Consider the following 21654-nt stretch of genomic DNA (forward strand, 5'->3'; position numbering starts at 1 on the left):
AAAAAGTCTTATGAGAAAATACTTCGTGACCGTCATCTAACATGCTCGGCTGCTCGTCGCATACAGCTCACATAGAGACGGTATTATACTGCTGTGACCAGCTTTCATTGAATCTTTAATGGAACACGTGGAGTAAAACGCGCTTAGGGCGAGATGTCATTTGTCTTGTAAAAAAAGTAGCAGTTTCCCCCCTGATATCAGGAGACTCTAAAAATTTATAAAATTAAGGTAAAACCCACTGTGGGAAGACACCCAGTCAACTCGTCTACTGCTACTTAACTTGGCAAAGAATATGTCTCACGTGGAACACGTTCTCGGTGATCGCGCCCAATCTAGCAGGGTCAAATACCAGACAACTAGCGACCCTGTAGTCAAAGAGTAGTGATAGTCCTAGGAATCGAATCCCGCGGCCCAATATGATTAGTACAGGTTAGGGTTAGTTGGAGTATTGGGGTTAGCATATGAGGCGAAAGTCACCTGTACAAAGTAATGGGGAACGAACTACGGTTCCTAGCAGACTACCATTCCTGTCATACCGGTACATCTTCAGCGAGCGTCACTTTTCACTGAATGAGTTTCGGAGGCGGTGATTCCTCTCTGTCAAATTAAAACAATTTTTGTGGACTTGCGGCATTTTAAATTTGCAGTAGCTTAACGGAAAGAGGTGATGGTTAAAACATTCATCCGGTGCATATAAAATCTGAAATAAAAATCAGATTCGACAGCGTAGAGGATATCCACCTGCATAGCCTCATTCCCTGGTTAATATGGTCTACACAGGCATCCAAATATTGTAGGGAAACACTTTCAATATTAGCTGTTGATCAAAGAAAATCACTTTATTCTTATAGCATTACACTACTGACAAAAATTTATTCTCCGCCCTTGGGTGGTGGTTTGGATAAAAGAATAAATATAATATGAAAACGTGATCAAAATTATTTCGGAAAAAGTCTTTTAAAACCCCTCAAAAGAACGACGACTCATTTTTATTCGTAATGCGACGCGGAGAAGATTTGATTACCAGTTGCCCGCGTAGTTTACACATTTACGACTATCCTAGGATCAGCCTTACATGTTATTTTCTGCCTCTTAAAACTCTCTGGTCATTTCTGTTAAATTACTGTTTATTCGTTGAATTTCGTCTTTCTAACACTCGCCTTAATAATCTTTTTTTCACTTTCCTTATGTTATTTGCTATATGAAAAATTACCATGATTTCGCGAGCAGTTTAATTCTAAATACAGAATATAGTCGAGGAAAATAACAAAAGTCTATATTTACTTCAGTTTCTTTCTCATTAATTGAAATCAAAACGACAGGACATCAATAAAATATAAGTTAAACTACAAAATAACCCTGATGTTTACCATACTTACTGTAGGTTACTGATGATATACTGCTGGCAAAGAAAACATAAATCTTTGACAACGACAACTATAAATCTTCTGGTGCAACTAGATCTAAGTGGTGAGATATTGATGTTTTATAGTTTTTATGTGGTCAGGGTAAGCGTTTGTTTTCCTGACATAAGACAATATTCTTTCCACGCATGGAAGCCTTTAAAAGGGAGCCTAAAGTTTAAAGGTGATGCTGAAGGAATTCTTAAAAGAACCCATGGTAAATACCAAGCCAAAGCACACACATCCACCACGTAGGCTGGCGGCAGGGGGGCGGAGGGGGGGGGGGGGTGAGGGAAGGGGGAGGTTGGGATTTTGGGAGGGGGATGCGTTCCAGCAAATCGCCCTTTAGGTCTCTCTGAATAAAAATTCGATCAAATTTCCATGTCAGTACTGCAGCACACGCACGTCACGAGGCAAATTTTTTTTCTTAAGATAAAGAACATTATTGATTACTGGCCTGCCCAGCCCTCACGTACATACTGCACGTCATCAACTCGTCTTTCCAAACTCTCAAGCTTTATTTATTTATTTATTTATTTATTTATTTATTTATTCCTTGTATTATTCCTTACGTGACTCAGTCCATGTCACATGTTCCCAGTCAAGAATCAAGTGGCAATTTTTTCAATCTGTTAAGTTTCACATTTTTCATGGTTTACAGGTTTATTTTTTAAAAACCAAATGCTGACACTATTCTCCGCTAATTTCTTCTCTTTCATGATTAATTATTAACGCTCAATAATATTATTAAATACAGTCATTGTGTGGACAGGTAAATTGTTTTTATACACTTAAACTAAAATTACTGTATGTCAAAATATACATGTACTGAAAAATAAATCATTATTGGCGTCTAAAATCTATCATTTTGGGGTATTATGTATTCCATTCGGATTAAAATACTATAGGCCCTTACAACATAGCATTAAATAGATGAAAGTAGTACTTACTGCAGGTTATCAGCAATAAACTGACAACAACAACAAGATGTAAGTGGTCTGATATTTATGTTTTGTTTTTAAGTGGTCAAAGTAATCCCCATTTTACCTGATATAAATGATTTTCTGTCTTCACGCGCTGGCGACCTTTAAGAAAGGTTCCTTACAGTGGCCGAGCGAAATAATAAATACCTAATTGAGACTGCCACAGACGTGCATTATTACACTGTTTAAACAGGCACATTTTGACCTCTTCTTTATGCAGTACTTCGATTCTCGAGCCTGGCGCACAACGACCCCAGCTCTGTTAGGGCCACAGAGGAACTGCTTTCAGCGGATATTTCTACGACAATGTTCACCATTTCTTTACTGTCAGAATTTTTTCAAAAAGTACACAATAAAATGAACAAAAAATGATTAAAAAGATACCATCCTTAAGCTGGCCTATGGTAGTGTATACCCTGGTAACACGTTATCACAGTGAAGAGGTCTTTTTCTTCATCGCCGAGGCCATGGACAACATTAAGAATTTAGTCCATGTCGGTGTGACAGGAATGGTAGTAGTAGACTGCTAGGAACCGTAGTCCGTACATTCGTCCCATATACTCCAACTAATCTTAACCTATACTTATCATATGGGAGCCTGGACTTCCATTCCTAGGACTACCATTCCTGTCACATTGGGGTAAAAGTAAGGAAGTAAACGAAATGCTGGAGGGTGTTTAAGTTTATTTTTATACGATAACTAGTACAGATAAAAACGAAAAAATATTGTTATAAAGATACGTACTCTTAGCTATTGCTGTAATTCCCTGTTGGATGTTTTAACAATCACTACACTGTAGTCAGCTGTTCAGTGAAGACATGGAAGACAAGTTTTATATACCCCAAAAAACATCAAACACAAGAGGACACTGATGAAATGCTGCTATACAGATTCCTTAGGTAAACATAATACGGGTTCTAAAAAATATACTCCTAACTAGAAAATACACAATTTAAGTACTTGTACTCTGAAGGGATAGAATATGTTGTATTACGCCAACATACGCTAAACATATACAAAAATGTGACCTGTATATACACAAAATTAAAAAAAAAATTCTACCAGTAATTCATCTTTGATCTTTGAATAGTCTCCTGAGGAATTTCCTGCCCCAGAATTCATAACTTTAATACTTTTGCTTACAGAAAAGTCAACTCTTTATAAATTCATCCTTGATCTGTGAAAAGTGTCCTGAGCAACTGCCATTACTTAAAGTTCCTGTCCCAGAATTCATAACTTTAATACTATTTGCCAACAGAAAATTAATCTCTTTCACCAAGACACTGGAAAATATTTCCCAGACTATCTAGAGCAGGCTTTCCTCCTCTTATGATCTAGACAATGCAGACTGTATCTGTTTGTACTGAACATTATTCAAATTGAACATTTGTTGATTTCAAATTTTTGGCTACAATGCTCCACCTATATGTTGTTTCATGGAGTCCTCCTAGAGGGCGCTGCTGTAAAGTGGAGAGTGACCGCATACTTTAAGGTACCTGCCTCATGTTGAGATGGAAGGCAGAAGTTTTAAATACTTTTAAAACACTGGCAGTATACAGCTGGCAGTAAACCAATTAATTCACTTCTGCCAAATGCACTTACTCAGAAATACTCACTGAAATAGATCCATCAACTGAATTCATTTTGCCTCTTCATTTTGACTGTAGAAACCCTTCAGGCCCATAGTCAGCAATTTCAAAATCTACCAGGGGGTTCTTTTCTAAAAAGTGGACCTTTTACCTTGAAACTTTTGTGTACTTTGGTCAAATTTTACCCAAGTGGGACCTTTTTCCAGCAAAAAGAGCAGTTTGTTTGAACCCCCCAAACCCCTAGCCTACAGCTACTAGCCTGCTCTTTGTACTGTTCTCAATGTTATTTTATAGTTCATCATTTACAGCACATGTAACACTGAGAGATCTAAGTTCTAAGATCATCTCTCTCTCTGTATCTGTGGGAACTAAGCTGGTCCCTACAAGGAAATATGTCTATCTATTCAGTAAAGAGACGAGTGAACAGCATACAGATATCACAGCTGGGGAGACAGAACAGACACTTTTAACACGCTTCACTAAAGGTGGGTGGGGGTCTGACAATTTTTTTTTGTCAATTGTACTAAGGTGTTCTTCTTTATTTCTGTTCCCAGAACTAGCTTCCCTCCACATCTTCAGTCTCTTTTCCACCATGCACCTAAAATATCAAGAGATATCAACATGATACGTTGGTCATTGCAAGCCACCATCATAATCTTTAAATCAGGATTATGTTTAAAACCATGCTATCTTTATATTTCTTTATTTTTTATCCCATAATAATCCCTTCCTTCTGCCTCCTCCATAAGAAATTTCCCATAAAAACAAGTTAAACAATCTACACAAGTTAAATTACAACTAAAATGCTTTAAAAAGATGCTGTCACACTGAATGAGAGAGAGAGAGAGAGAGAGAGAGAGAGAGAGAGAGGGGGGGGAGGGAGCGGTAGTGGTGTTCACTCACTAGGTATAGGCATACTGTTACAAGATTCTGGTTGTTGCAGGTTGTCAATGTTGCTGTGCTGGAAGTTCTTGGCCAGGGATGACGTCAGGTGACTGCCATGTAAGGAGGAAATAAAGTTGAGATAAGAACAATATTACATATTAACAATATTAGTTAAAAGTCTTCATACCACTTGAACCCAATTTTTCCTTCAAGATCAGCAATACAATTTGCGTTCATGTTTAATATCTTCACAATTTCAATAAAAAAACCTATATCATTTTCTTTAATACTAATGTATTCAGGTTTCGCCACTGCTCTCGGGATACTACTGCCAAACACTACTAAATTTATGTTTAATATTTTCTCTATAATTATATTCAACACTATAATAGTATTCATGTTTTATATTTTCACTATAATAATCAATCATAAAACCAAAATCCTTTCCTCTAAAACTAGTACAAATGTATGTATTCAAGTCTCACCATTGCTCTTGCATATTGTCTCAACACTAACAAATTGTCAATCACCTTTTCAAGGCCTCACACATCTCATACATAGCCCACACCCACACCCCAATTGCTTTAATTCCGAGTACAGTTCTTTTCCCTCTCCCCCTCACCTTTTCCGCATCTCATAGAAAACCCCCACCCACACCCCTACCCCCCCTCACCTCTTCCATGCCTCCTTGCTCTCCCACATCTCATAGAAAACCCACACCCCTACCCCCCCTCACCTCTTCCAGGCCTCCTTGCTCTCCCACATCTCATAGAAAACCCACACCCCTACCCCCCTCACCTCTTCCATGCCTCCTTGCTCTCCCACATCTCATAGAAAACCCACACCCCTACCCCCCTCACCTCTTCCATACCTCCTTGCTATCCCACATCTCATAGAAAACCCACACCCCTACCCCCCCTCACCTCTTCCATGCCTCCTTGCTCTCCCACATCTCATAGAAAACCCACACCCCTACCCCCCCTCACCTCTTCCATGCCTCCTTGCTCTCCCACATCTCATAGAAAACCCATACCTCTACCCCCCTCACCTCTTCCAGGCCTCCTTGCTCTTCCACATCTCATAGAAAACCCATACCTCTACCCCCCCCTCACCTCTTCCAGGCCTCCTTGCTCTTCCACATCTCATAGAAAACCCATACCTCTACCCCCCTCACCTCTTCCAGGCCTCCTTGCTCTCCCACATCTCATAGAACCCCCCCCTCACCTTTTCCATGCCTCCTTGCTCTCCCACATCTCATAGAAAACCCATACCCCTACCCCCCCCCCCCCCCCTCACCTCTTCCATACCTCCTTGCTCTCCCACATCTCATAGAACCCCCCCCTCACCTCTTCCATGCCTCCTTGCTCTCCCACATCTCATAGAGAATAAACATGTCTGAGCCACTGTAGGTAAGCACACTGACACTGGAATAAAAAATAATTTTTTTATAACTAGCTTCTGCCCAAATCACTATTCTTTCATCAACAATATGCAAGATGTTTGAACATGAGCTTTTTAGTTTAAGTTACCATTCTTTAATAAACTGACTATGGACACTTCAGACTTACTTTAGACATCTCTCATCCTTTTACAGATAAAACAGAACACTTTAAACTGACTTTAGACACTTTAGACTAACTTTAGACATCGCTCATCCTCGTTGGTGCCCTCTATGTACATCCTAAGACTCCCTCGGAAAGCTTTCATACGATCTGGAGACACAGGGAACCTTCTGTGAACCAGCAGCATCTGAAATAATCATTTCAACAGTCTCGGTAAGATTCTGAACATTTTTGTTCTCATCCAAAACATGCAAAATGAGAGGAAAATTTTCATGGAATAGCATGAAATGTGTAATATTAGTGTATGACAAACACATTTTTTGGTACAAAAGAAAAAAAAATTCATCAGATGTTAATTAACATATTTGAATCTTATCTTTTAACCAAATGCAAACGAAAATATTATTTGCTTTTCAATTAATCCACTAGCTGAGTTTTACACTCCATGTTACCATTTGTTCTTCTGGGACATCCTTCTGTTCTTCCTTTATTCCTTCAAAATTCACCTGAAGTTAAGAATCTCTGCTCATGAAGATATTCTACCCTCTACCAGATTATATAGGGAAGAATGGGAAAAGCCACAGAGGAAAATGACTGTCTATTTATCTAGAGACATATCTGTGAAAAATCAATCTGTCACCATGATAGAGAGTAAAGATATTACAGCTGACAATATATACAAGGCCATGTGTCAGAGGAATAAATAAGAATCACAAACCAGAGGTAGCAATATTTCTCAGGCTAATGTAACACAATTCAAAGCTTTCATTTTGTTAACAGAAGAACCTTTTTTCTTTCATGCTTTCACAAAATTTAATCATTTAAAAGAAAACCGTTCTTTTATTGATAATTTGATGTTTTTTCTGATAAGTTTTCAGTGCATACCCTATTCTCCAAGCGATCTACCAATCCTCTCAGTCTCTCTATCTGCATGTTCAGAGGAGCACTGCCTGAAAAAATGAAATGAGACATTTTCAGTTAAAACCTATATCATAGCCTTGGAATACTCTCTGCCATAGATCAACATTATAACGATTTCAATTCTGTGAAAATCTTCTTCCATAAAATATACACACAGTATAAGACATAATAATGCCTGTCGATATCTAGTGAAAACTTGAATCACAACCCTGGTAAAAGGCATAGCTCTGGAACCAAATAAGAGCAAGGCTTTCAAAAGGAAAAAGAAAAAAATGATGAATTGCCTGTAAATTGCCTGATATCAAAAAAGAGATATCTCACCTCTACTTAATTTATAATCACCACAGATCCACAGCTGGCACTGTTCAGTTAAGTATTCAAAACCTACTGATCACATGTTATATATAATACTTACCTCCCTCTGAGCCTGTACTGTACTGAGAACTATACTGTCTTCTAGCTCTCCTGTCTAGTTAACTGTCTATGATCACATGTTATATATAATACTTACCTCCCTCTGAGCCTGTACTGTACTGAGAACTATACTGTCTTCTAGCTCTCCTGCCTAACCAGCCAGGTACAGCACCAGGAGTTTCTCCTTGGACATCTACAGAGACAGATGCTTGGCTGATGCCACTCCTGCAGGGTGAAAATATACAGAGTATTCACCAAACACTGGATAAAAATATACCAAAATATTTACCAAACACTAAGCACAAATATGCAGAATATAGAAAACATTATGAACTAGAATGAGCACGAGAGGTTTGACTTCTGCAGTGCATATTTCCTTAAATTCCAAATTATTTAAATAAAATATAAATCCCCCAACAAGCTATGTTTAAATCACACAGAGAACAGTAACACTTTCCTACCTGCAAATAATTCAACAGATTGTAATCCTCTTTTGCAAGTTTTACAAACACATGCATTAGAAAAATCTTAGTTCTTAATCTCAAATCTCTTTAATGGCCTATTCGTCAATAAAATCGCTGGCAGTTCTATGAACAACAGCTTTCTTACAATCTAACTCACGGTTGTATCTTACCTCTCTTTGATTGCCTTCTCGTCAATGAAATCGCTGGCAGTCTCCACTGGTTTCTGGACAGCCACTAGCTGGTTCAGCATTTCTCGCATCAGGAAACGACTGACAAACTGCTCTATAAAGCTTGCCGTGGGGTATTGCTGCAGTAGAGAAGCAAAATGACTGTGCTTGTATATGTTGTATTAGAGAGAGAGAGAGAGGGAGAGAGAGAGGGACAGAGACATCAGGTAGAATTCTGACCAACCTTTTCAAGATACACACCAAATAACTTTACACTTTTCTTTTCATGAAAAGAGAAAATCTCATCTGTCCTGTATATTCTATGCATAACACTACATATACAGTATACTGACAAATTTCAAAAGCCTGACAAAATTCTTCATCTTGACAAGGTGTCTCATTTCAGTTATACACAAGTAAAGAAGTTTGGAGCCCCCTCTTACCTGGGCTGACTGGTTAAGTGCCTTGGTCATGGAGTGATTGAGGTCCTCCAGAGCCCCAAACATCTCCTTGAAGGGTCCCAGGTGTTGGGAGAAATATGTACACAGCTCTCCAGTGTCCAGGTTACTGGGGGGAAAGAATACACCTTTTACTGAATTTCATTTGTTTTATTCTCATTTCCTACTCCACCTCCTTATTTTGTGCTAGCATATTTCAGTATATACCATCAATGTATATCACCTCACTTCTTTTTTCTTGTCAATCTGTTTTTATTATAGGAAATAAGACATTAACATTCAAACAGTTAGTAAATGATGTTGGTTTATGTTTGGAAAAAGAGAAGCATTGTTTTAAACATCTGCTGCTCTATCCTTGATTTGGGATTTGTCTGAAATGTTAAATCTAAATAGATTTGGTCTTCTATGAGCTAACAAATAAACCTACTTTGTTTTATGTGTGTCAATGTCTCTGAACAAGTTTCCCAACTCTTCATCTGTAATCACTCCATCAGCAAAAAAAGCCCTGAATTCCTCCAGTGACAGTGCCCCATCATCTAAAAATTTTACACATACTTTCATTAGTATTTTGAGTCTAGAAAAACATATCAAGCAGGGTTTCCACTGGCAGTATTAGGGGAAAAGAGGGGAGGATATATAATATTTTGATACTGACTCTCAAATATTCTTGAATTCAAAATATTATGAAAACCCTGCCTTGTTGTTATAATTACAATACATTGCAAGATGAAAAATAAAGTTGTTCAAAAGAAGCAATTTCAAAATCACTTTTCTTGGCTGAAGGGCTGCTTCCTCTCTGATATTTCTTTACTCACCATTTTTATCAGCTCTTCTAAACACCTGAAAAGTACCATATCATTGATTAAAACTCAATTTTATGCTACGACAACTGATTGTTCAAGAACACACGCAATTACCACACACAGTTTTTTTTTTTTGGGGGGGGGAGGTCTTTGAGTCCTGACCCCCCCCTTTGATTTCTGAAAAAAAATCACACCAAGGGCCCCCTCTTAAAATGAGAATTTTGACTAGTTGAATCATAGTTCTAAACCATACCAAATGGCACCCTTTGCCCTCTAAAATACTAACATTTTTCTGGGCCCTTAAAACCCTGTGGACCCCCTTCAAATACTCTGTGATTGGCCCCTGCACACAATTCACATTTGGCATTTGTCATATTTCTATAATACGCTAATGGACCAGTGGCTCAATGGAAATCAATGTTTCTATACTGCATACACACAGTGAATCCTGGCAGCTGACAGCATGCTTTCATTACGACTTTCCATGATGATAAACTAATCAGAAGTTCAGCAGTGTCAGGGCATGAATGGGGAGTTTGATGCTTGGAGATATTTTGCAATATTGTCCAGAACTGTAGGATTTGTTATTCTTTCATTGTTAAATTTCCTGATTAAACTAAATCAAGTGTTGGCCAAGTACATCGTGAACACAGAATTTTAATTAATATTAAATAAAATAATTTAATAAATAAAAAAATAATAATAATAATAATAATAACAATACGCTCACTGTAAATAGAATTACATTAAATCGGCATAATGGTTTAAAGAAAAGCTTATGCAAAAACAAAAAATATATAATCACAGCATTTATAAGCTGTTTATTGGACCCTCTCTTCATAATCTTGCTTTACAGCATTATTGACAAAATATCGTCCTTAATTGGTCCAATAAAATCTTAAATATCTTTTATTTAACTAGCATTGAAAACACGACTCTATACTATACAAACAGATATCTAAGGAGCGTGTATAAAAACTTTATCTGCACTGGCAGCATGGACTGTTAACAAAATAAATGCACTTACATCGAGGAAAATCGACATCCCCTTCTCTTTCTCCGCCATCTTGAAATCACGCGAGAAAATGCGAGGTTTGTATCTGGGTCAAAGGGATGCGGAAGTGTTAGTGTGTGTGTGTGTGTGTGTGTGTGTGTGTGTGTGTTTAACGCTAGAAGGCGTTACACTGAAGCAATTTTTGCGGCTTTTTAAAAATAATTTCATGTCAACGCGTATTATTCCATCTTTACATCCTGCCAATAGGACTCAATATAAATTTATTATTTTATGTTAAAACACCTGGGTCCAGTTTTGTAAAGGACGTTTAGCACTAACCAGTGGATAAGCCTAACCAGTAGATAAATTCTCCTAACACCCATTAACTAAAAGATGGTTAAATTGTGTTTTATATACAGTCTTCTGACGGAAAACAGCCAATTAGTTAACTGGCCTTGTTTAACTGGATTAAATAATTATTTAAAGGTCAGTTAACTAACAGGCTGTTTAGGTCTGGTTAGAGTTAAACACAGCTAGGTTAGTGCTAAACGTCCTTTATAAAACTGGGCCCTGATTATTAGGCCTATTATTATTATTATTATTATTATTATTATTAGGCCTACAAAAATGTATGGACCCTCCAGCCCTAAAGTCACATAAAGAAAGATTGTGTCAGCACCACAGCTTTGTGAATTCTGATTTTAAATTTCATACAGGCCTACTGTATGTGTGTGTGTGTGTGTGTTATCAATTTTTTTAGGTGAAATGCATCTTTAGTTTTGGTTAGGATATACTGCAGTACTGTGTGCATAGGTTCTGAATGAAACAAGTCCAAATAGCTTGGACATGTGGACAATCCCAGAAAATATGTAATATTTAGATTTGGGGGGGGGGGGGGGGGGGGGGGGGCATTACAAAAAGTGCATTAAATTGTTCATGTTTTATATTATATTTAAAGAGCATCGAATTCGTGAAATAAATTCTATGTAAACTTCTGAATGGCAATGTGTATAGTTTATGATAATTTGTTTCTCGAAAGGGCAAAGCATGGACCAATTTCCATTTCTAAATTGGAAAATCAATGTTATATGCTTCTCCCTCCCATTGTCATGAGTGCTAAATGGTATTACGGTATTGCATCTTTACCTAAAATAAATTTCAGATAAAAAGTTTCGTTAATTTGTTTTTCGGTCTTAAAAATACAAAATTTTATTCGTTATTACTGTAAGGTCCTTGTGGTACCCTATTACGCCAGTTTTCCAGGCAGAGGTTAAAGCACTGATGACGCCTTCATAGTCAAGAAAATTATAAGGTATTTCATTCATCACAGAAAACGTCCAGACTTTCACTGAACCATGCAGTATCATCAATCAGCGCGTTAACGTAAAGAACTCCTTTTTAAAACCAAGTTTTATAAAAAAAACTTTTTATTGATTTTAACATGATCATTTCAGAAAACTATTTGCTTGTAGCAAATTGTTTGTCGAAGGATGGGACAGGTATCTAAAGAATGTGTTTGAAATTTCTTTGATGAAAATCACGTCAGTGACCTGGTTGCGGAGTGCTTGGTCACCGTCAAGTGATCAGGACCCATCAAACACTTAAAGGGATAATAACTCTTCGTATGAAATCTATATTTCACAATAAAAACATTGTGAACAACTCATAGAAAAATAATATATTCTGTTTTACCACAAAAACAGCAGTGATAGCTATTATTCTGATATCTGAGCTTGTCTTTAGACCACATGACCTCCATTGATGGCTATACTCTGTTATAATCTCTTAAGAGATTATAACAAAAAAACAAAGTTTTTTGAGAAAAAACAGGGACTAACTTTGAATGTAAAAATGGATACAATAACCATTGGTAAGTATGGGAAAATTGTTGTTTACTCCAGGAAAATTCATTTTTTGGCCAAAACGAAGAGTTATTATCACTTTAAGCGAGTCATACCATATTATATCCAATAATCAGTACATCAAGGCATAGGCCTATGTGGGTTAAAAAAAATGCCAATTTTGATTTAAAAATCACTAAATGAAACCAAAAACTAAGTTTTATGAAATTCATGCAGGTTTTTTCATTTACTCACTTCAATATCTATTTTATTATTGTTGACCGTTGACAAGTGTCGTAAGATTTTTCAAAGAATATGAAAAATTTTGGTAAATAAATATGTGTAATATAAATAAATATACCTAATAAAAATAGTGTGGTTTTATTGAACCAATTTATTTTTTAATCCTGGAACTTCCATGCAACATGAATCTTTAGTATATATATATATATATATATATATATATATATATATATATATATATATATATATATATATAATACGTTACGATATTAAACTAAAAATAAATACATAGATATTGACCAGTTCAAATTCAACAAGTGCAGATATTAAACACGTTGATCACATGTAGTTTCCTCGTGATGTCGACCACAGCCTCTTAACTAGTATAACTTTACAAACATGTATTACACATATATTCATATACTGATATAAAGTACATGTACCTGTATTTTAATTTAGATGTGTTTCGCCAAGTTACAGTATATGGATGCACATGTATAAATATTAGCTGCATTGGTTACCTCATGATATATCGATGCTGTCGACCACAGCATCTTAAAGGGATAATAACTCTTCGTATGAGGTCTATATTTCACAACAAAAACATTTTGAATAACTCACAGAAAAATAAGATATTCTTTTTACAGCAAAAACAGCAGTTATAGCTATTATTCAGATATCTGAGCTTGTCTTCAGACCACGTGACCTCCATTGATGGCTATACTCTGATATAATCTCTTAAGAGATTTTGACAAAAAAAAAACAAACTTTTTAGAAAAAAAAAAACAGGGACTAACTTTGAATGGAAAATGGATTCATTAACCATTGGTTATTATGGGAAAATTGTTGTTTATTCCAGGAAAATTCATTTTTTGGCCGAAACGCAGAGTTATTATCCCTTTAACTTCCATTTTGTACACATATATGTTTCATAAATATACATTTAATATAAATTCACATAATTATATACATGTCATTTAATACTAGTTTCACCCAGTTACAATGTCACTAGATATATAAGGTATCATCTCGACATTTCTAAGTTCAGGGTAGACAACATACCAGAATATCTGACCATCTGGGGCCGTATCTCAACATGTCTTCTAAAACTACATATTCTTATGTATTATTATGGATTAATGTTTAACACACATTTGACAATACAATAACACAATTGAACAAATGAAATAAGCTGTTGAATTATGCCTGGTATCTTGAATATAGAATATTTGTAAATGAGTATTGCAGAAAACTTACAACTTGATAAATAAATAGAGTTTCATTTGTCAGTAGCTATAAAATAAAAACCAAAATCTACCAGCCAGCTGACCAAGTATACAGTTTTGAAATTTTTTAGGCATTTTACAGCGTGCTCTGGGACTGGGGTCAGTTATTTGTTTGGTTCAGTAATGTGCAGGGTTGAGGGGGGTCCAGCATAATATCTATATTTAAATAATTCTACATAAGTGTGTCATAGATATACTGACATTATATTTTGGTGATTGGAGATTTGCTAATTGTTTAACACAAATATTTATTTTTAATTACCGACCCGACATTTGAAAATAAGTACTTATCTGTTTTGTCTGACACACGAAAATTAAGCTATTCCTACTAGTACGTTAACTATTTTCAATACACTTTATAACATTTTGAATAACAAAATCTAATATTGTTCTTGAGCCGTTTAAATTAAGTGAAGTGTAATTAAGTGAAGAAAATCTTCACCACATAGTTGAGGATGAATATGAGATTGCAATTTTGACTTAGTAAGTGAATCGATTCTTAAGAAGTCACAGCTATAGGCCTCATGTGAAGATTGGGCAGTAGGTCAGGAAAAAATAACAAACCTGTATACCGACTGGAAAGTCCTGACAAATCTCGGGGTGATGTCATATGATATAGATAAGTAGAATCTTCACTACAGGTTTGAACAGGAAAGTTAATACAAGTCTTTGGGAGATATGATATAGACATGTGGACGCACTACGGGTTTGTTCTGGTACTTTTGTTTGGTAGGAAGATTGAAAAAAAATCATTGAATGACTTCCTATTTCTCGGAATGGCAAAACAGAGTGTTCATGTATGAGATCCATACATGTACAGAATAAGGTAGTGCAAATCCTTAAACCCAAGACGGAATGTACTGGTACAAATTAATAAATACAGGTGTCCCGTGTACGGCCCGTTCTGGGTGAACCATCCGTCCTGACCGATTGTACACGCAGCAGACGCGTGTATGAGCCGTTCCGTGAATGATCCGTTGTTATTCACCTGTACTGTTCGGCTAGTTCGTTTCCTACCTCATTATATATTTATTATAATGGGGATATTTCTAGGTAAAATTCATGTGTTAATTCATAATTTTGATAGAGAAACGGCGTCAAATTACAGTTCGACGTACGGCACACACTGATTAAAAATTATAATATATGACCTATCCCACTCTTTGTATTGTTCACATAAAAAGGAAATAAACACATAAAAAATGGCCCACTGACCATTTATGTGTCAATATAAATTGAAAAATCTTATCAAAATTTGTAAAGCTTGAATTTCCAATCAATAAAATTTAAGAATCGACTTGCTTGATTAAATTTGCCTTTAACTATCAGTTCAGTGGCAAGATATTTGCTCATATTCACAAGCACCTTACTTAATATTATCAATTTTATGAAGTGCACTTTAATATTAAGAGTCACCGTCATTTCGTGATCTGGCCCGAAATGTTCATGATAGACTTCAAGACATTTTTCATAATATGTCAGGGCCTCTGAATATTTGCCCATATCATGCAGGACACAGCCAATGTTGCGATATAGCAGGGCAGTATCAGGGTGTTTGTCACCAAGTATCTCTCTTCTTACGTCAAGAGCTTTTTCGTAGTATTTAAGTGCCTCTGCATGTTCACCTAACTCACTAAGTGCATGTCCTTTATTGCTGTATTCACTGACAGTGTCAGGATGTTTGAATCCAAGAACTATTTCTCTAACTCCAAGACATTTATTATGGTACGTGAGTGCTTCTCTATTCTTACCCATGTGAGCAAGCGCCAGACCCATATTGCTATAAGTATTAGCAGTATCCGGGTGATTGGGTCCAAGGACTTCCTCCCTGCCTTCAAGACATTTATGATAACATGCAATTGCGTCTTCATACCTGCCCATATCACAGTACAAGTTGCCCATGCTGTGGTATATGGCGGATGTTTCAGGGTGTTTTGGACCCATGAGCTCTGTCATGGTGTCAAGGTTTTCAGAATAATATTTAAGTGCATCTTCTGGCTTACCAGTTTCCGTTAGTATTTTACAAATATTTGTAATTGCTTTGACAGTCTCAATGTGCTGTGACCCGAGTACATCTTTCAAGATTGCATGTGATTTCTTATAATATGCTAATGCTTCTGGATTATTACCCATTTCGGTCAATGTGTTACCAATATTGTTATATGTTTTGGCAGTTAGAGGATGTTTGGGGCCAAATATTTCTTCAAATACTGAAAGTGATTTCTTGTTATACGTGAGGGCTTCTCTATACTTCCCCATTCCTCTATACACCTCACCAATATTGCTGTAAGCCGAAGCAGTATAAAAGTTTTTAGAACCAAATGATGACTCTAAGACGTCAATACTTTTCTGGTGGAATGTAAATGCTTCTCTAAACCTACCCATTTCCTTCAGGATTGTGCCATGTGCGTCATATTTCATGGCTGTATTAGGATGTTTGGGACCAAATACTTTCTCTAAGATATCAATACATTTTTCTTGATTTGAAAGGGCTTCTGTATACTTGCCTATGGACCTAAGTGTATCAGCAATACTACTGTATGTGTCGGCAATGTCAGGATCGTTAGACCCAAGGTTTTCTTGCTGGACTTCAAGACATATTTGCAAATATGATATTGCCTTAATGTACTCACCGATTTCCTTTAGGACATAGCCCATTTTGCCGTAAACTGAAGCCATCACGGGGTGGCTAGAATCCAGTGAGTTTGTCAAGATTTTTACACTTTTTTGATAAAAGTCGTAGGCATCTTTGTATTTTCCCATTCCACACAGCACATTTCCAATGTACATATAGACAATTCCACCAAAAGACCTCAACGTACCTTCTTGTACCAACATTTTCAATGAGTTCAGTATTGAAAAGGCTTCAGGGAATAAAAAAAGGTTTTGAAATACAGAGGCAATGTGCAGCAAATCTTTGAATATAATTTCTTTGTCGCTTGGTTTGTTGTTGCTCAGCTGATCTGACAGCAAACCAGCAATAAGCCTAAGATGTGGCAGTATCTTTTGTGCTTTTGCGTGCGTTTCTTTAGACGGAAGGGTATCAAATTCGGATAACAGAAGAGGAGTTTGTTTCATGTAATATTTGCAGTATGCATCTTGTATGTGAGCTATTTCATTTTGATCTTTCCTTGTTTGAAACTCCGCATAAGCTCTTAACAAGGGATGGAGATCAAAGGAACTTAGGTCTGAACTGAGAAGGGATTTGTTGGAAAGACTGTCAAGGATAGATTCACATTCATCCTCATCTATTTCAAACATTTCTGAAACTTCTTCCAGAGAAAATGAGACTGGAAACATATGCAAAGCCCTAAATACTCTTTTTTCTTCAGTATTTAGTGTTTCATAAGACATATCCAGGCATGCCATCATTTCTTGAGAAGCTGGAAGATTTGCTACCTTAAGACTTTCAATAACATTTTTGTTTTTTATCCTGTCTAATACTCTCTGCACAGTTTTTTTCTTGAGTTGAACTGCTAATAATTTCAGTGCAAGTGGATTCCCCCCACATTTTTCTGCTATTTCACTTAACACTACTGATTCACTATCAGTGGGTCTAGAGGTTTTTCCTTCCCAAAGAATATCAATGGAAGGGGCCTCATCAAGGGGAGGTAAGTCATGACAGCCATGTGATGCGACATTTGACTGAATGCTTCACGACTGGTGCACAGTAAATTGATATGCTTTGTTGAATTCAAAATATCTTGGATCAATTTGTGAAATTCTTGCAAATTTGACTTCAATACCTCATCATTGTTATCAAATATTATAACAGTGTCTGAAGTTAAACTAGACAGAGATTGTATGAATACATTTTGATAGTCACTGTATAAATCTTTCAGGGAACTTGTTGGGTGGTAGTGCTGGACTAGAGATAACTTCACAGATTCAAGGTTGGTGACTTGTCTCATATCAATGAACAACACATTTTGCTCGCGATGCCCGACCTCGATAGCCACCGAGGTCTTCCCAATGCCCCCCATCCCAGTTAGAAGAACAAGCCTGGTTTCACCTGCAATGTGCCGCTGTATTTGTTGAACCAAGTCTTCACGGCCTTTAAGGTCAGCAAATTTTCCTGGTAGCTGTACTGAGAGGAGCTGACACGGGGCAACTGAAAATAAAATATTAAAATATGATAATAAACAGGATTATAACTTTTTGCAATAATGACCTTGGTAGCCTATCATCTACTTAGATTTTTTAATGATTTATGTAATATTACATAATCAAACGGTTTAAATAAACGTTTATTCAAAAGCCAAATCATATTGTACTTATACCACACATTATCAGTGTCATTATTTCAAAATAATTGGTTCACAGATAATATCAAGATTTATTTCAATATCAAGGTATATATTGCTCGATCCTGACTGTATTCAAATATATGTATGCCTGATTGAGTTAATTTGTCAATGCATATACTAATAATGGAAGCATTGCATAATATACTCCCTTACCAAAAAGTGTCACCCCTACCTCATTTTTGTACATGACTACAAGAGTACCCGCAGATTGAATTGCACTATTAAATAACGACCATCGTGTAAATTGGGGGTGTGAGTAGTAGAACATTAACCTACCTAGCGTGACCACAACAGCAACTAGATTTCATGAATTAGTGGGATACTTTCTTTACCAAGCGGGCGACACAGGAGGGAGGTACCAGAAGGAACTACATGTACCAGAAGTTTTGGTTGTTCCATGAGAGCCATTTGGTGGATAAGGCAACATCATAACCAAACAGACACATGGGCAAGATTACCTGGGTAAAGCCGCCAGAAAGCCCGGGCTACACTGCGCTTGCAACCTTTTGGTAATTTTCGCGAGGCTATAAATCGTCTCCTACAGAGGAGTGCCGTTTCCCCATTTTCGAGAAATTATATATGTCTGTCGTATTGCAGAAGTGACAGTTAAACATTCTATAATTTCGCAATACTACGTGGGTTTTCTGATATAAATTACCTAAACAACACCTCCCTAAAGCATTTTGTAAAACATTCACACTAGGCACGAAGTAGTATTTTTGGGCGAAGGGGTGAAATTTCCCTTGGGACCACATGTAACACTATAAATACAAACTCACTAAAGGCAAAATAAACGTTATACATTCCAAGCAATTTACCTTTTAATACATGCAATCATCAAAACATTTCCAATATAATGTCTCAAAACGACACCAGAAAGCAAATTAAAAAAAAATGAAATCAACCAATCTAGATCAATCCCCCGTTGAGAATTTGTCGGATATCCTACGAAATGAAAAGCTGATGGATAAAATATCTTTACAACGTATGAGGAACGCCATCAAACGTTATTATTCTACATGTATTTAATCCCATGCACAGACGCGTCAGGTGCGTCCTACAACCCAGAGGAAACTGCAAAATATTAAACACGATGCGTTTTTTTAACTACATGTATGGCTGGCTTATTTATTTGTTGTACAGGTAGTAAAGTGTTGTGGTAAATCATTTTTAGAAGTTTAATAAATAACACTGGTTGATAACATGATTTCTGTAGCGCTTTACCCATTTTATTAGGGGTGACGTTTTGGTAGGGGAGTATAGTTAGCCTGAATGCCTTACCGTAGACCAGTAGGTACAAGCGCATTCAACACTAATTAAAATGTTGTACAGTTCAACTCCGTAAAATACGTTTCTTAAAATTAAGAACAACATTTTTTTTTTTTGCAAATGCTGTTTTAACATACCTTTAGCCTCCAGTGGCACAATAAGAAGCTTGTCGTAGTCATCGCTGGTATATATTGGTGACAGTGACAGCAGGATGTGCTTGAGATCATTAAACTCTGCCTGAAATGCTGTGTTTGTGATGCCAAGACGATGTCCATGCGAGAGCTGATTGCGGTAGGTCTTCACTCTACCAATGTTGGCCTCTATGGAGGTGTCGGTAACTGGTGGATTTTCCCATTTAGCATGAAGGTTCAGATTGGTGATGTTTCTTAGTAAAACAGCTGCAAGTGTAATATCTAAGTCCTGCGTTGTCACAGTTGTTGAAGGGTCGCCAGAGGGGTACAGGAGTTTCATTTGACTCGAGTTCATTACATTTCTCTTTTTCAACAGAAGCACAGAATGTTTGACTTGTTGATTGTCAAGTACATCAAACAGTTTGTCAGTTTTACTGGGATCAAACAGTCCTGGATAAGCTGCTTGTAGCTGAGTCCTGAGAACATCTCTAAGCACGTCAGTTGCACGTTCTAAGAGCAGCCGCATGCGGAAATAATTTTCTTTTTCATTTCTTGGGATTTCAGAGAGCATTCCCACTGCCGTTGCCATGGTCATCTACCGATCCAAATAATAAAAAAAAAGCAAATGATATGTTTGTTATTCTAGTTGTTTACTCAATTTATACATTAACGGTAAACAATAAAGAAAAAAGATTGAGCTTTTTATGTACCAAAGACGTCGTTTCAAAATGCACCTCAATGTATACTGTCTTATACATCAGGTTATGAAATGGTCGTTGGACCTACATGTAGGAAAGAATTGATTTTCATTAAAATGGTTAAAAATAAAGGGTGTGTGACTGAGGTTAAATGGAAGTTAAATACCATGGAGGAAGCATTTCCAATTTTTCATAGAACAGGCCCAGTTCCCTTTGCATTAAAATACAGTAGAAAGGGAACTAAGCAGGAATCACTTATCTTACAGTATGGAATGCAAGAAAAACGATCGCATCAGGTAAATTGCAAATACTATACCAACTCGCAGTGACAAAACCTGACTTTCAACCATTTAACCACATGAAGTGAACCATAAAATCCAAATTGAAGTAGCAAATATCAGGTTTGCCTACCCTGAATAGAGCCAGTGTTAACAATAACGGGACTAACATCCATTTTGTGACCGCTACCCCCAATATGCAGTCATCACATGGGAACTCCATTCCTAGGACTACCATTTCTGTCACACCGGCTAAATTTAACCTCTACTAATTATAAGGGACCCACAATTCCTTTACTAGTCATTAACTTTTACTGCACTCATTATGAAGATTTCCGGGTGTCCATTTTTTGTACTATGATTTTCTATTTTAACCAGGATGCTAGTTATATTTTGCACAGTCATGTAATCTAGGAACAAAATTAGCGACAAGATACATACCAGAACGCTTCATTTTTACTGCATACGTGTAATACACAGGTGAATATCATATCATTTAAACTGAATATGGATGATATATGTAACTGCTCTTTCACTGGCTTGAGGTTATTTTTCTTCTTTTCATTTTGTCCTGTACACTCCATGTATTTCTAGAAGAGGGTCATCATCCACCCATCGCCTTCCACAGTGTATCTTCCACGGGATTAATGGTTGGTATCCGCTAGGTATACGTATTCACAAATATACTATGATATCTAGCTATACTAGAATCAGCCCTGCTAGGGCATACCTGTGGATATCTAGGGGAAAGCAATATGTGGCCCTAGTTAAGGGTTACATGATCTTCTTAAACGTTTGGGCATCGCACGGTGCTAAAAGAATCACGCATGTAATTTAGTTGATGAACAAATTAATGTTTAGCCGCCCTTGATGAACTTACCGAAATGTCTCCTTGTAAAATCTGTCGTTACAGCTTCGACATCTAAAACCTCAGGTAACTTGGTGTTGCTAGTTAAC

At 36.8% G+C, this 21654-nt stretch overlaps 2 protein-coding genes across 2 annotated transcripts; both read right to left on the reverse strand.

Annotated features, from left to right (window-relative positions):
* Positions 1-3053: 3053 nt before the first annotated feature.
* LOC106176796 (N-terminal EF-hand calcium-binding protein 1-like) lies at positions 3054-10776 on the reverse strand. The gene is made up of 12 exons (XM_087011755.1): positions 10678-10776; positions 9663-9687; positions 9275-9383; positions 8833-8956; positions 8393-8529; positions 7856-7983; positions 7309-7373; positions 6876-6929; positions 6501-6610; positions 6208-6285; positions 4880-4971; positions 3054-4574 (listed from the first exon to the last, which is right to left on the reverse strand). Exons 1-12 carry the CDS (start codon positions 10714-10716, stop codon positions 4552-4554), a joined length of 984 nt encoding a protein of 327 aa, XP_086867881.1. The 5' UTR covers positions 10717-10776; the 3' UTR covers positions 3054-4551.
* Positions 10777-16848: 6072 nt separating this feature from the next.
* Positions 16849-21654, reverse strand: LOC147762010 (uncharacterized). Its single transcript, XM_087010277.1, has 3 exons — positions 21578-21654; positions 19728-20316; positions 16849-18125 (listed from the first exon to the last, which is right to left on the reverse strand). The coding sequence occupies exons 2-3, from the start codon at positions 20314-20316 to the stop codon at positions 17548-17550; spliced, it is 1167 nt and encodes a 388-aa protein (XP_086866403.1). The 5' UTR covers positions 21578-21654; the 3' UTR covers positions 16849-17547.

The sequence above is a fragment of the Lingula anatina genome, chromosome 4 (genome assembly GCF_051362555.1).
Source record: "Lingula anatina isolate TDL-2025a chromosome 4, LinAna3.0, whole genome shotgun sequence".
Taxonomy (NCBI): Eukaryota; Metazoa; Brachiopoda; class Lingulata; order Lingulida; family Lingulidae; genus Lingula; species Lingula anatina.

What these genes read in the sequence shown, in the direction of transcription:
- LOC147762010 (XM_087010277.1), bottom strand. Translation starts at nt 20,316, where the DNA reads ATGACCATGGCAACGGCAGTGGGAATGCTCTCTGAAATCCCAAGAAAT. An exon ending in TGTGCCACTGGAGGCTAAAG is followed by an intron (nt 18,126 to 19,727) that starts GTATGTTAAAAC and finishes TTTTATTTTCAG; the next exon opens with TTGCCCCGTGTCAGCTCCTC.
- LOC106176796 (XM_087011755.1), bottom strand. Translation starts at nt 10,716, where the DNA reads ATGGCGGAGAAAGAGAAGGGGATGTCGATTTTCCTCGAT. An exon ending in TAGAAGAGCTGATAAAAATG is followed by an intron (nt 9,384 to 9,662) that starts GTGAGTAAAGAA and finishes TAAAATTTTTAG; the next exon opens with ATGATGGGGCACTGTCACTG. An exon ending in TAACAGTATGCCTATACCTA is followed by an intron (nt 4,575 to 4,879) that starts GTGAGTGAACAC and finishes TTGATATTTTAG; the next exon opens with GTGCATGGTGGAAAAGAGAC.